Here is a 15,981-nt window from a genome sequence, read left to right as displayed (position 1 = left end):
GGGTTGGGGACTTCACACACACCAATTAATGTGTTTTAAATACCTATTGAAATTTTTATTTGAAAACACTCAAAAGTGAATCTTACTCTTAAAACCTAGATGGATCATTTTTTCGCCCTCGTTTGCCTCTGGTTTGAGAATTAAGTCGAATCATTATTTTGCAATTTAATACCCAACCGGCTACCGCGAAAACTCGGGACAACTAATTATTTTAAAAATGTACCCTAGTTTAATTGAATTGTTGTTTTCATGCGCCATTATATTGTAAATTTCATCGAAATCGCTAGAGTCGTTTTTGAGATATTACCAAAATTATTATGCAATTGTATCAAAAATACGATTGATTTTTAATACTGAGGTTTTTAATAAAAAATACTGAGGGGAACCCATAATTCTTGCGTCCCATTTTGCCAATTTAGTGACAATAAAATTAAGAAAATTCACGATTGTTGGCTCGAAGGCGACGATAATGTAGGTAGGATTATTTTACATTTAAAGCAAATATACCTACAAAAAAACGAGCTTATTAATGATCGCTGTACACAGGTGTAAGATTATTTTTCATTTATACCAAAAATACGTACAAAAATAAAAATAGAAGGACACACACATCGCTGACACAGGATTTGTAAACAAATTACGAAAAATAGCACGCTTTGCTGGCAGCTACGATTTGTCTTCAAAACATGTGATTCATGGAAAGCGTGCAGCATTTGTTTTGATTTTCGGTAATTTTGCAGATTCGTGCCCGCCTCTAAACTCCCTCAAACTATAATAAGAACAAGATGTTTGAAAAATTTGACTGTTGACTGTACCTAAGCTTGTCTCCATGTAACACAAATAGAATTCAAGTCAGATTGTCCGAGGCTGAAGACAGAGATTTAAATATTATGGATCAAAAATACGATACCAATCTATACTGAAAACTCTAATTTTCATTGGAGAACCGAGCTGGCCTCAATACCCAAATAGTGTGCGACTGTGCGTAGATACGCGGTAACCTGAGTATGTATTAATAAATTAACAAGACTGAAGAAAACCTGCCCATACAAGCTACATAAAAAATCATTGGTAAATACATACACCTGTAACAATATGGGGCATTTTCTATGAAAAGGAACCTTATTGTCGATGGCGCTTACGCCGCACAGTGTCGTGCGGCATTGTATATTTATATCGGAGCATCGTTTATAATGGCGTAAGTGCCATCGACAATAAGGTCCCTTTTTATAGAAAATACCACATATTTGAACCATGTAGTGATCGGTAACAATTTAATTTCATGGCAGCGTTGTTTAGGGAATCTGTAAAGTAAAATTCAGCTGAAATTATTAATTAAGGTTATAACCTTGTGCGTTGGGGTAAGGTTGAAAGAGTTTTCATGAGGGGTAGGATGAAAAGTCGCCCGTAATGCTTCGGCATACGGATCACTTTTTGTCTTACTCATGAAAAACCCAATTGAACTTACCCCAACGCACTTTATATGAACCTTAATTGTGCCATTTTCAACCAAAAGGGTACTGTTGAGGCCGAGGTTTCTTTCTAAGTATACTGCAGGGATGCCTAGTGGATCTTCAATGAAGACTTATTATTTTAAATTATGTACAAAGATTTATTTTATAACTTAGGACTGAATCAGTACAACTTTATCGCTCAATGTAGTCTCGAAGATTGCCGTTGGCCGCTGTCGGCGGCGGCGGACGTTATATAGGCCCCCGACGATTGCCGATGTTCGAATTTCGGACGCAGTCGGCCGTCCGTGACGTCACTTCGGGTGCGTTCCGAACAGGTACTTATTGTCGCTTGTCAGTAAGGCGCTCTATTTCCATATAGCTTCAATTAGAAATCAACCTCATCAACAAGTGACAATGTGGTACCTTTTAGTTGAAAACGTCATAATTGACGTCCTGCTTCAAAATTGTTACCTACTTTCCTTTACTCGACCACGCTGCCATGAAATTAACCCTTAAATGTAGGATTTTTTCTTTTTGCCCGAAGTTTTGTGTTACGTAATTGTTTGCTGATTATGGGAAAAATAGTAAAAAATTATAACTTCGATTTGAAAATCGTAAACTGCGAAATCAGTGTTAGAAGTTGCATAGTCTAAATCATATTTATATAAATATATAATCTTCAGTAAGAGATATATATGAATAATCTTACTACCATCAGAAAGGTACACTTTTTGTGATACACCTATGATAGTCATTAAATATAAAACAATTACAAATCCCCAAAAAATGACCAAAATCACATCAAAAAATCATCAAATTCTGGATTTTTTTCAAATTTTCATAAATTTCGTCTATCGAATGTAATTTGTATAAATTTTGCGTAAATTTAAGTAAAAAATCGGAAAACGGATTAGTTTTACTATTGAAATAATATGTATATAGGAACAAATACATTTTATCTAATCACTACATAGTATAAAACAAAGTCGCTTTCCGCAGTTGTCCGTTTGTCCCTATGTATGCTTAGATCTTTAAAACTACGCAACGGATTTTGATGCGGTTTTTTTAATAGATAGAGTGATAAGAGGAAGTTTTAATGTATAATTTGTAAAGGTTTTGTGTAAATTAGTTGAACTACCCGTGCGTGTTTAGCGATAAACGATAAGATCATGCCTTGTCTTTCCCGTGCTTCGTCGCTTAGTGTTACTGCAGATCGTACGATGTTATAAATGTAATATCAATCATCAATATTACAAGATATTATCATGACCTAATATAAAATGAAACGTAACGCAATGATTTGGCAGCTGCCGATCTAAATCCGTCTGGCGTTTCCTTACAGAATCTACAGAGAATTGCATATGGACCGTGATGTAGTATACCACGATAGTAGTAAACTAAACCGGCATAAAAAGCTACTAAATATGTATAGTTTAACTCAAATTTAACATTGGTCTTTAACGATGTCTAAGACTAACATAGTTTTTAGGTTTTAGTTTGTAGAATACTAACAAAATGGATCTTGTTATCTAAATAAATAAACGTTTTATTATTATTATAAGCAAGAATTTGGCGTTGTATAAATACCGAAACCTTATATGTTTTGAATTTTCGAGGAAGTAGAAACATTTTGAACAGCGAGCGTGGCGAGGGTCTGAAAAGCGAAAGGTGCAACTAACTCAGGTCTTGTGTGGCACATATCTACAACCTCAGCAGCAAGAAAAAATATGGGTAAAAATAGGGCAAGAAAATAATTGAACCATTTTTTACATATATAAAGTGTCCCTTACTAATGTGATAACATGAGTGAGACAATGGTCAGTTCCTCGCTGTTTTATAGCAGCAAAGTATGATTATTATTCGAGCTTAATTGCATAAATGCCTTTTGGCATTATTATCGGATTTTATACTATGTAATTTGATATCCATATGCATATAAACCTATATAAACCTGAATCTCATTTTTGTCCTCAATTGTAAAAATATTATTCTAGTTAACTCGCATGACATAAAATGTACATCTGGTCTCCCGCGATACAGGCCTTGCCTAGTGCGGGGACTCCTGGAACCTCCGAATGTCAATTCAGTTATGCACCAACTATTTTCTGTAATTTGTGATATGTACCTACTATGTACTACAATTGTATTCGTTCTGTGCAATAAAAACATTTTTTATATGCAATAAAGTTTTAATAATAGTTATTTTGTTTTACAAGGCGGCTAAGTTTTTGTTTAACCTCTCGTGCTAATATTGATACCCGAGTAAGTGAAAGATTTCAAAATTGAGCCATGAACGTAGCGAGTGGTTCGAAAAATGGAATCTTAAGCGTTGCGAGGGTTTCAAGGCACGAGGGTTAAACAAATTTTGCCACCGAGTGAAACACAAACTTTATCACCATCAACACAAGGAAAATACTAACTGTAAAATATGAAACAAAATCAAAGCAAATCGATTCAAAATAAATGTTATTTATCATTCTAAATCATCATGAAAGTTAATACTACGAGCAAACATAAAAAACGAATTTGATTACTTTGCCTCACATGTGAATAAAATGCAACTTTCTTATCAGTTTTTTAACAATAAAGAGAGCCTTTACCACTGGTGTGGTAAAAATAATGTTATATGTCACATACGAGCAGGATTCTGTCGCATTAAGTAGATATATGTTGTGATCATATAAACACTCAATAAATAATGTAACACAAAACTATTTGACACTACCAACATGGCTAATAAGGACACCGTGCACTTGATACTTGTATTCTAATACGAATACCAACACCATAGACAGGAGAATTCGGTAAAATACTGCACCAATCTCATTTATACGTTGCCATCACAGTTTGAAAATGACACTGATGGTTATAGTTACGAAATTTAATTTGCACCGTGAATTGGAACATACAAGTTGTACGATAGATTTTACGTCGTTCTCGAAATTATATTTCGTCAACTCAACCGTACCACTAACTACCACAAATAAAAAATAAGACTCACCCGTCTCCGCTGTCCAAAATCCCTGCAGTCATCAGGTTCCGGTCGCTGATGGGGCACCCGCCAGAACGGAGGTCTCTGGTACATCGGCATTTAGCAGTACTCCCCTTCAAGCCCTGTACGAAAGTGAACTATAAATATTGGCATTAAACCGTGGGCGGTTGGCAAGAATTTACCAGTGTAAATCAAATTTGATTATGATAATACTTACTAGGTTGTTCTGTGCGCAGCGTCGCTCGGCCAGTGGTTTTTATCGGATAATTCGACAAATACTCGTCTATTTTGTGCGTCGAGCGCGGCTGGTGTGAGCAGTGATATACGTTTTCTGGCGGTCCGATATTCGCAAAATGGTTCAGATTGGGTTCAACGCTCGCCAGTCTATTGTCTTATTGGAAAATATGCTCTAGTTTTAGGTAATAAAGCTTGGTTTTCGGGAAAGCGTTTATTGCGAGATTTTAAACGTTAATGAAAAGACGTTTCTAGGTTCGTTCGATTTCGGTTGCGCTAAAATGCGAAAGAACATGTTCAACTCTTCAACGTAAGGTTTATTGGATAATAAAGTTTAGGTTAAAAGCATCAAATTTTATTTTTCCTGCATACGTCTTTGCGTATACTATTGGGTACTTATTAAGAGTTTTTTCAAGTACGTTCCTAGACTAAAAGTGAAATTCGCTAAAACGCAAGAAAATATTTGTTGTCGATGCGGCCAAACCAAAAAAACCTATAGTACAGGAAACTAAGCTTCTTTTATAAATAGCTACTTATCTTGAAATTATATAGAACTTTTTAAAGCTCAAGAATAGTACATTTCGATGCTAGTGCGGAAAGTATGTAATGACATTTCCGCTCGTGTATCGAACGACGTTTTTTTAATACAGTTGCGAAAAAATAAGAAAAACAACAAGTAAGGAATTCGAAACTTTTATATTATTAATTCTGTGACATCATTGACATTGACATTTTTTTTTTAATCATTTATGGACATTGACATTATGAAGAGGTGTTTTTTTTAGCTGGGTGTTATTATTATTGAACCCACTTCAATTAGTTTTTTTTTTAAATGCATGTTCTATAAGACAGAAACAATTGTAAATATAAAACATTGTACTATTATTACCCAAATATCGTTAATTAAGATTATTTGTGTATCGTACATTTATAAAAACAATATCGAATGTTGCCTTTGGAAACTTAAAGCAGAAAGAAAAAACGCCTCTTCTTCGACAGGCGTTCCGTTCCATTCAGACAACTTATTAAGAACGGTTTTTCAATATTCAATATAAAAAAAATAGACGTGTTATAATGATGAAGAGGTAAGTAATAAAATATGAAATATGTATATTTTAGGTATTCTTACATTAACAGTAGGTTTTTATGTTGATTACAACGTTTAAAGGAAACTATATATAATATTAACACTCATCAAAAATATAATCAATAGTAGTCATGAATTGGAACAAGTATAAATTTTAAAAAATTGGAAAAGTAAAAAGCACTAGTTCGCGAAAACCAACTTTCCGCACGCTAAACAGCTACGTAAAGTAGCACTTTTTGAGCAACTGTATTAAAAAATCTGTTATCAGATGGAACGGCCGATTTCGAATCGTAATGTGCAGGACAAGAACCATTGACACAGTTACCAATCAAATTTAAACTTTATTAAGACAACATAAGGTCTAATATTGGCCAGTTTACAATAGGTACTTTTTTCATCCAAAAACGGAATGGTTACTCCCAAACAAAATGTATTCCCGAAATGATATAATATGAGATATTAATCAACGTGTATTGATTTATAAATACAAACAAAACATATTAATTGATTGATTGTTTTCATAGTTTTATTTCATAACATTGAGAATTAAATGTTCTGTGCTTAACAAGTTTGATTTTGTCTGAATTTCTCAGGCAACGTCTAAAATTTCGTTTAGTTAATATAAAGGGGCCTAGACGGGCCTGTTAATACTGCAAAACCTTGTATGCAGCCCTTTTCAACAAAAACATTGACGATAAATGTGTCATTATCAGAGAAAAGGGACCCTAAAATGATTTGATGTTTCTATTAAAACATTTGATCTCGCATCGTTATTCATTTGGAATGAGCTTGGTGGGGGGACTAAAAACGATGATCGCACACGAAGTCACAGGGCGGACACGCTATACATCAAAAATCACTTGCGTTTCTATGTGTGAACGGCACGTCTGTACACGCGTGATGCGTCATAGTGAGTAAGTTGCTTAAAAATAGTACTGAGAGTACGCCAGAAGTCCGCCAGATTTCTGTCGCGGGGCGAGGTAATTCAAGTCGGGGCGGGGCGGTACGTGGCCGTTATGTATGATAATACTATTACTTATTCTGTGACGAAGTGGCAAAAATGTGAACTTTCGTTGGCTCAAATATTTTGTACGTCTGGTAGGCGAGCGCCAATGTCTTGCACGTAGCCAATACTATACCGTACTATGGAGATTTTTCTGTGAAAACAGCACAAATACAGAAAATAAAATAAAATATAATAAAACAAATTTTATTATATTCACAGTGATAAAGGCAGTGATTAATTTCTTTACATTGACCAGAGAGCATGTTATTGATGTTATACATAAAAAATATATCTTAAAATTAACTGACATAAAGTGTTTTAAACATATGTATCAATAACACAATAAAATCGTCATAAAAGTAACTATACAATGTTAAAAACAAAGTCATTTCGTTTCTATGTCCACATTATTCTTATTATAGTTTACAAAAGAGTTACATAGACACACCGAGGAAAATACATGATGTTTCAGCGGCAGCCATTTCCCCACCTGATTATGAACTTTATTTCAAAGCGATAGGGTTCAATTTTGCATAATTTCTGACACCTTTATGCCTTATATAGGATTACCTACGGTGTGTATGCACCTTTATAATTCATTTGTCTACGATAAGCAATAGTCAGACCCCAGGATAAACTATACCAATGATTGGCCCCTTTAACCTTATAAAGCCAGCTGTGATGAATTTCCTACAAAAACAGCGCCCAATACTTGACCAATTTTCAAGGCATACACCCACATACGCCTCAATAGAATTTCAACCTTAGCAATCAGGTTTAAGGTTCAAAATAAATTGGACTCTCGAGAAATGTGATCTGTCTTTAAAAGAATCATGAAATCTAGATTAATTGGAATATATTTGTTTTTTTTTTGGGAAAACTGTAGATTGGTGCGGCCTGGAAAAGGGTTAAAGGGCCAATCATCTGGTAGTCCGTATACATGTTACAATAATTTACATATTTCTATTTGAGCAGCCGAAAATAGTAAAAGACGTAAATTTTAACCTTTTGGCCGCCAGTGTCGATTATAAACGACAAAGGGTATAGTTAAAAATAAACATTTACTATTATGTGATAAATAAAAAGGGCCGTGGCAGTCAAAAGGTTCATTCTTACGTCAAATGCAATACCGTTTAAATATATATTCCGACGACCGGTCTGGCCTAGTGGGTAGTGACCCTGCCTGTGAAGCCGATGGTCCTGGGTTCGAATCCCGGTAAGGGCATTTATTTGTGTGATGAGCACAGATATTTGTTCCTGAGTCTTGGGTGTTTTCTATGTATTTATGTATTTGTATATTATATATATCGTTGTCTAAGTACCCACAACACAAGCCTTCTTGAGCTTACTGTCGGACTTAGTCAATCTGTGTAAGAATGTCCTATAATATTTATTTATTTATTTATTTATATAAAAAAATCTTTAGTTATTTAAAGAATTCTATTCCAATCCCATTTACTATCTTTAACGAGCAATTCTTGTATATTTATATATTTCGGGGATTTCGATGAAATTTGCTATATGGGGGTTTTCGGGGACGAAAAATCGATCTAGCTATGTCTTATCTCTGGGAAAACGCGCAAAGCTCGGTCTCCCAGATATATTACATGAGAAAAAAGTTACAGTTTTTCTGTGTTTTTTGTTCTATGGTAACCATGATTGTAATCTATTCTAACACTAAAATATTTGTGTTTTTTTTAAATTGTGATGCGATAGCCACAGTGAATAGAACTGGAAGAGATATCGAAATAACTAAAAAAAAATAATACCAACGAACAAAATAGGGTTTTTTAAGTACACTACTTACAGTCACACTACTTAGAAACTGAAATAGATATCATACACTATACTATACACTAAAGAAAAAGTGACCAAGTCCACCGGTGGCCGAGGCGGGAATCGAACCCGCGTCTTCAGCTTACGCGGCTAACGTCCTGACCACTAGACCACCCGGCCACGGCAGTACCCGTCCCAAATTCTCTGTTGTATCCTATCTTTGAAAGGCTAGGCCAACGTTGGACTTGGCCACTTTTTCTTTAGTGTATGAAATCTTAATAAATTTTACATGTCATTTCAGTTCATAATTTATATATAGTATAAATTATAACTATACCGTAATCCAGTAAAAGATTCGTATAGGAGGTGCAAGCACGTACTGCTTGCCCTTAGAGTTGGTCAAAGGCGCCTAGCCTTTCAAAGTTAGAGAACAACATATATTTTTTTAGAATTACCGCCTTTTTCTACTAACGAAATTGGCTTGCCAAACTATATTTGATTTATATCGTTTTAAGGAGCGCATAGTATGTAGCCAATGAACAATGAGTTTTCCTATTATTTAATAAGATTCTTTGCAGATCGTAGTTTCTAATAAAATTAATACTTGTATAGCATAGCCCTTTTAAGTCTTTTTGGCGAAGCCCTGTTAGGCTTTTCCAACTCTCGAGAGGTGGTTCTAATTCTAACTTAATTACATACAAACGCATGAAATAAATACTCTACTATATTCAGTCATCCGTTGACCACGAACGCTGTAAAGAGTTCGAAACGTCGGGATGTATTATAAATTCAATATACGCGATATAATCCGTTTTCATAGTTTTATTTCATGAGTAACTATCGCGGTAACCGAAGACAATATTATACATACATACGATTGAATAAAAGTTCGGCGACTAATGTAAAAATTTGGGAAGAGCAAATAGTCAATAAAATTTTCTATGATATATCGGATTCCCTGCATAAAAAGGAACAATAGGAGTTATTACATCTATCCTGTCGCCTTTGTCTTTGAAAGAGAAAAATAGTCTTATTGCGATTTCTATAAGAGGAAAGAGAAAATAGTGCCATGCTTTGTCCTTATCACCGACCGGGTGGCATCATAGGTATAAGGCGATAACGAAATACCGAAATTTATAAGAGTGAAAGAGAAAAAATCCTATGCTGCCCAAATTTTATATGAATATTTTTTCTCTTACCCCCGGTCGCTCGGTGGCGCGTCTATAACTACTTGTATATACTATGTCTATGTTATCTTATGCTAAGTGAGACGGAAAAAAGTATATGTTATTTCTCTGTCGCTCTTAGCAGCAAGATAGTAGAATGTGTCTGAAAGGATAGATGTAACCCCTTAGTTTTTACGTCATTATTAGTCACGGTATTAATAGTTGTTATCAAAGCCGGCAAAGGGATCGCCTGAAGAGAAGCTTAGGCGGCCGAGGCTTGTCGAGGCCCAGAAAATAGCGAGTCGGGCCGATAAAAAAACCTTCTCCTGCTTAAGTTGTTGCTTAACCCTCTAACGGTCAAGATTAAAAAATCCACAATTTAAGCCTCATTGCTTCCTTAGCCCCAAAAATTTCTGCTAGATAAAAATACAAAAAGATGATTTTATAGGGTGGCCATTTTTGCAATATGATAATATCTAAGCGCCACTTGCACCATTCCACTAACCCGGGGTTAACCGGTTAAACCTGAAGTTCCCATGGTTTCCAGTACAATTTGACACTGGGTAAACTGTTTAACCGCTTAACCCCGCAATGGTGCAAGTGGCCCTGAGTGTGTTCTATAAAAGTATGGCGGTAGTGGGAGGCCGAGGTTCGTCTAGGTCGAGGAAAAGTCGAATCAACAACCTTTAAAAATCCAATATGGCAGGTTTAGTGTCCCTAGCGCACTTGATGAGAGAGTGCATCAATTTGACGAAGCCGGTGTCCTTGGGCTTTTCGAGGCCTCGGAGAAGGCGGTTCTTCATCACCGCCACGAACTCGCGGTTGGACAGTTGACCGTCCACTGGAAAAATATTCATATAATGTTACAGTCGAGTTCATAAATATATATACATTTCTACTCCTTCAGCCACTGCAATAAGGTGAAAATACGTACACATATTTATGAACTCGACTGTACACTGTTGCAGCAGGCTGCCGTTCTAACTTTAGCTCTCGCGTCGAATAATAATAATAATGAATGTAATATAATGCCAAATAGCACGTAAGGTTTATCTGTTAGTGCTGTCTGACAGATAAACTTTACGATAAAACTAAAAAAAAAATATGGTCCCTATGAGCGTTCCTTCTTCGTGGGCTGGTCTATAGAGCTATGTCCAGCGGTGAACTGATATTATAGGCCATAAAAATAATATACTTACTGTTTTCATCAAAAATAGTGAAGAACACGTTTACAACGTGCGCGTCTAAGTCCACACGGGCGACAGTCCTCGCGACGTGTCTAAGAGTGGGCTGGTCTAAGGAGCTATGCCCAGCAGTGGACTGATATTATAGGCGATAACAATGATATACTTACTGTTGTCATCAAAGATAGTGAAGACCGCGTTTAAAACATTTGCATCCAAGTCCACACGGGCGACAGTCCTCGCGACGTGTCTAAGAGTGGGCTGGTCTACGGAGCTATGCCCAGCAGTGGACTGATATTATAGGCGATAACAATGATATACTCTTACTGTTTTCATCAAAAATAGTGAAGACCACGTTTACAACGTGCGCGTCTAAGTCCACACGGGCGACAGTCCTCACGACGTGTCTAAGAGTGGGCTGGTCTATGTAGCTATGCCCAGCAGTGTACTGATATTATAGGCGATAACAATGATAAACTTACTGTTTTCATCAAAAATAGTGAAGACCACGTTTACAACGTGCGCATCCAAGTCCACACGGGCGACAGTCCTCGCGACGTGTCTAAGAGTGGGCTGGTCTATGTAGCTATGCCCAGCAGTGAACTGATATTATAGGCGATAACAATGATATACTTACTGTTGTCATCAAAGACAGTGAAGACCGAGTTTAAAACATTTGCATCCAAGTCCACACGGGCGACAGTCCTCGCGACGTGTCTAAGAGTGGGCTGGTCTATGTAGCTATGCCCAGCAGTGGACTGATATTATAGGCGATAACAATGATATACTTACTGTTGTCATCAAAGATAGTGAAGACCGCGTTTAAAACATTTGCATCCAAGTCCACACGGGCGACAGTCCTCGCGACGTGTCTAAGAGTGGGCTGGTTTATGGAGCTATGCTCAGCAGTGAACTGATATTATAGGCGATAACAATGATATACTTACTCTTTTCATCAAAAATAGTGAAGACCACGTTTACAACGTGCGCATCCAAGTCCACACGGGCGACAGTTCTCGCGACGTGTCTAAGAGTGGGCTGGTCTATGGAGCTATGCTCAGCAGTGAACTGATATTATAGGCGATAACAATGATATACTTACTGTTTTCATCAAAAATAGTGAAGACCACGTTTACAACGTGCGCGTCTAAGTCCACACGGGCGACAGTCCTCGCGACGTGTCTAAGAGTGGGCTGGTCTATGGACGCGCCCGCGATATGGTAAAACGTCAGTGCCGTGTCGACGTCGTTGATGTTGTTAAGAAGGTGAAAGAACGATAGGTAGTCTTCTTTGGTGATGCCCACGCCGTGGTCGCGGAAACTGGAAAATTGTAAGGTATTTTAGCCTCGTGAGGTTATTACGCGAAACTCTGCGCATAGGGGGCGCCACTACCACAACCTGAGGGTCTATCGCGAAACAGGAAAATCGAAATTTCGTTATCTATCATCTCTGTCACTTGCATATTCGAGCGATAAAGAGGCACATAGCGAAATTTCGGATTCACGTTTCCCGGTAGGTCCTCTGTAAACAAACCGCCTTGATGCATCAATGTCATATTTTATTATATCTGAAAAACTTATCAAAAAACTGTTAAAGGCACAGTATGTATAAGTTACTCTATGGTTTACTTAAGGGGCTAGTGCTGCACTCTCGTGGCCGAACTTTGCAGTAATACCCCCTATTACCGTTACTTCTGGAAAACATAGATCATGGGAGAACCAACTTTTCCTTGTCAGTCGTTGCTATGGTTAATATGGTCGTCTGGGCTACTCTTAAAACCCTTGTGTTATGATATTTAAAATAACCAAACGCATTTTTATGGCAGTTATAAGCCCTTTCCACAATGGGTCACCTACCTACCTATTAGTAGAACGTAGTATAACATAAATTGAAAAGTGTAAAAATTACTGCCTTTTTGAGGTCTTGGTGGCTCAGTTGGCAGAGCGCTGGTAGTTTAAGCCCTTATAAGGTAGAGGGTATATATTTCCCACCTGATTTTGAACTTTATATCAAAGTGATAGGGTTCAATTTTGCATAATTTCTGACATGCTTATGCCTTATAAGAGATTGAAATAAGGAAATAGACATATACGTACGCTTTTTTAACGCGTTTGAGCATTCTGGCCTTCTTCTTAGCGGGGTAACCGGCGTATGCCAGCAGTAACTCAGCGAAATCCGCCTCGGTGATACGTCCATTTTCATCTGAAAAGGTCATTTTCTAAACAGTATTTTTTATTGATATTTAACAATCATATATTTGTGTCGTTTTCAATCAAAAGGAACCACATTGTCGCTTACCATAAGTACGCTCTGACAGGTTAATCGTATAAAGATACAGTCTAATTTCGTCCTTATGGTAAGCGACAATGTGGTACCTTTTGATTGAAAACGTCACATTTATTTTTTATAAAACCGATTTAATATTCACAACCTCCTAGCATAGGGGGTAGTGTTCCTACCTACGAAGCAGAGCGGACAACAGCAAGGACAAATAAAAATAAAAATTGTATATTGCAGCGTAACTGTGCTCTTCATGTTACAAAATACAAAAATACAAAATTATTTATTTGTCCAACATAGGTGGTCATAGGATGTTACAGGTCAGTCAGTTTCACTATGTCGCGCTTTACGGCATACAAATTTTAAGAGCATGCATGTCAAAATATAAATGTATGTACATATTAACAAGTACTTATCATCTAAAAATTCTTGTATAGAGTAGTAGCTCTTTTGAATTAATAACAGTTTTAAGGCAGTTTTGAACTTGTTAAGCTGTAATAATTGAATGTGTTGTGGTATTGTATTAATTATTCTCGGAGCCATTCCGACCTAATTTTTTTGGAACAACATTCTCTTGGGTACAACAATGCAATATTTTACCGTAATCGTGAGCGTTTAAAGCTTAAGAATAGATGAGAGTCATAACAAAAACACATATTTTATATATATATATATATGTACACTAGGAAGTTTTAGGATCTTAAGATTTTGAAGGTAAAGGCTTACAATTTTCTTCAAAGCTAACACCACACAAAGATCTTACACACTTTTTTTGAGCTCGAAAAGCCAGTTCCCGGTCTGTAGAGCTACCCCAAAATATTATTCCGTACCTTAAAGTCGATGTTACAAAGGCATGGTAAGCAGTAAGCACTGCAGATGGGTTTACCCTTTTTCTTAAATTATATAATGCATAGGAATATACACAAAACTTACCCGGCTGTTTTCTCTGGAACTCGAGGGATAAGATCTCTTTCTGCAACTGATGTTGAAAGTCGAGGAACTTCTCTATAGTCAGCTTCTCGTTTAGCTTCGGTCCGAAGAAGTATGTCGTGAGCGCAGAATTGATACCCTGAAAAAAATATTGCTTAAATGAGAAAATAAAGTTTTGCCTATTTTATCGTGTTACATGTGAAATGAAAGGGCTCATTGTGAGAATCTCAAATATACATATATGTATATAATATATAAGAACATCGGAAAAAAATACCATTTCCTATAGATGACAGGAAAACCTACAGTCAAGCGAGTCAGACTTAAAAAAAATTGTGTGATGAACCCTTGGATCGCGAGTCCGATGCGCACTTGGTCGGTTTTTAGGGTTCCGTACCCAAAGGGTAAAAACGGGACCCTATTACTAAGACTCCGTTGTCCGTCTGTCCGTGTGTCTGTCTGTCACCAGGTTGTATCTCATGAACCGTGATAGCTAGACAGTTGAAATTTTCACAGATGTATTTCTGTTGCCGCTATATCAACAAATACTAAAAACAGAATAATATAAATATTTAAATGGGGCTCCCATACAATAAACGTGATTTTTTTGCTGTTTTTTTCCGTAATGGTACGGAACCCTTCGTGCGCGAGTCCGACTCGCACTTGATCGGTTTTTTTGTTACATGACGAGACCCCGCCATACCTTGAAAGTGTTTCCGGTATTAGTGTGATCCCTGTCTATATCCAATGCTGCTCGGTTGTTAAATCGAAGCGGCGACTTTCTCGGATTTAATTGACATTATATAGCAAACAGCATATCAAGCGCGACATGCAATAGAACGTGTCATTTTTGATGGAGATTACTTTACAAAATGACTTACTATCAGAATCTTGAGTGTTACATGGCGACCCTGCGATACTGTGCAGACTGTTAACTGACCATTCATAAACAAAGTATTCGTTGCAAAGATTTTAGCCTCATGTCGCCTCTCTTCGTGTACGCCACTTATCCCAGTCCTGGGCTAGTCTCATCCAGAAGTGCCCCGCGATTTTCTGAATGTCGTCCACCTAACGAGCCAACCGACGCCGGGCGCTTCTTTCATCCCGAGCCACCAATCCATCAACATTTTGGTCCACCTGCCGTCACTCTGCCTGGCAACATTGCATTGCAAAGACATAAATTCTACCAAGGAACATACCTTTAAAGTGTTGCCAGTATTGGCGTGATCCCTGTGTCTAGATACAATGCTGCTCTGTTGTCGAATCAAAGCGGCTACTTTCTCGAACTGAATTTACTCTTTATGACATCTCACCTTAGTAAGTGATGTGACCTATTTTCAATGCCATACCTTGACAGTGTTTAGATCCAATGCTGCTCTACTGTCGAATCAAAACGGCTACTTTCTCGAGTTGAATGAAAGACTCAGTAAAAGATAGTTCCTTAGAAATGTAACTTATTATCAATGCAATACCTTGAAAGTGTTGCCAGTGTTGGCGTGATCCCTGTGTCTAGATCCAATGCTGCTCTGTTGTCGAATCAAAGCGGCAACTTTCTCGAACTCCTCGCAATCTACGTCGCCGTCCCCGTTGAGGTCGAACATGCGGAACGCAATCTCGAAGTGGCGGCGGGATGCTGGAACGGATATTTAGATTATAAACGGAAATAAATGACATATAATACAATGTTATTATAGCTCCAGGTAGGTTATAGGCGTTTCAAAATTGAAACGCTCAAATTGTACTGTTGCGCGTCAGTCGCGCCTCGGCAAGCTACAATTGTGCTCGTGCTAACGAGCTCCCGCACACCGAAAGAGAAAGACACGCTTATGTTCAACAACGAGTGTAACAAAAACAGATTCATTTCTAGGTTAT

At 37.2% G+C, this 15,981-nt stretch overlaps 2 protein-coding genes and 1 non-coding gene across 11 annotated transcripts in view; all 3 read right to left on the bottom strand.

Moving 5' to 3' along the window:
- Nucleotides 1–4,771, bottom strand: part of LOC134742929 (PDZ and LIM domain protein 3) — a 40,944-nt gene extending 36,173 nt beyond the window's left edge. For 2 of the 8 annotated variants that reach the window (XM_063676134.1, XM_063676136.1), the window contains exons 1-2: nt 4,664–4,682; nt 4,456–4,568 (exon numbers count right to left, since the gene is read on the bottom strand). In XM_063676134.1, the coding sequence (XP_063532204.1) occupies nt 4,456–4,545 (90 nt within the window). In that variant the 5' untranslated portion in view covers nt 4,546–4,568; nt 4,664–4,682. Of the gene's footprint in view, nt 1–4,455; nt 4,569–4,663 lie in introns of those variants that run through there. The other 6 variants (XM_063676140.1, XM_063676141.1, XM_063676135.1 and 3 more) reach the window with 5 other exon arrangements.
- Nucleotides 4,772–8,657: 3,886 nt separating this feature from the next.
- On the bottom strand, nt 8,658–8,729 carry Trnat-cgu (transfer RNA threonine (anticodon CGU)). The gene has a single exon. It is a non-coding gene; the product is annotated as a tRNA-Thr (tRNA).
- Nucleotides 8,730–8,847: 118 nt separating this feature from the next.
- LOC134742926 (calcium uptake protein 1 homolog, mitochondrial-like) overlaps nt 8,848–15,981 on the bottom strand; it is a 31,481-nt gene continuing 24,347 nt past the window's right edge. Inside the window, exons 6-10 of one of the 2 annotated variants that reach the window (XM_063676132.1) lie at nt 15,582–15,742; nt 14,113–14,248; nt 12,996–13,101; nt 12,002–12,219; nt 8,848–10,556 (exon numbers count right to left, since the gene is read on the bottom strand). In XM_063676132.1, coding sequence (XP_063532202.1) covers nt 10,402–10,556; nt 12,002–12,219; nt 12,996–13,101; nt 14,113–14,248; nt 15,582–15,742 — 776 coding nt within the window. In that variant the 3' untranslated portion in view covers nt 8,848–10,401. Of the gene's footprint in view, nt 10,557–11,927; nt 12,220–12,995; nt 13,102–14,112; nt 14,249–15,581; nt 15,743–15,981 lie in introns of those variants that run through there. The other variant, XM_063676131.1, reaches the window with a different exon arrangement.

This window comes from Cydia strobilella, chromosome 7 (assembly GCF_947568885.1).
Source record: "Cydia strobilella chromosome 7, ilCydStro3.1, whole genome shotgun sequence".
Taxonomy (NCBI): domain Eukaryota; kingdom Metazoa; phylum Arthropoda; class Insecta; order Lepidoptera; family Tortricidae; genus Cydia; species Cydia strobilella.
Note: the sequence above shows the minus strand (reverse complement) of the source record. Positions and strands in the feature narration are given on the sequence as shown.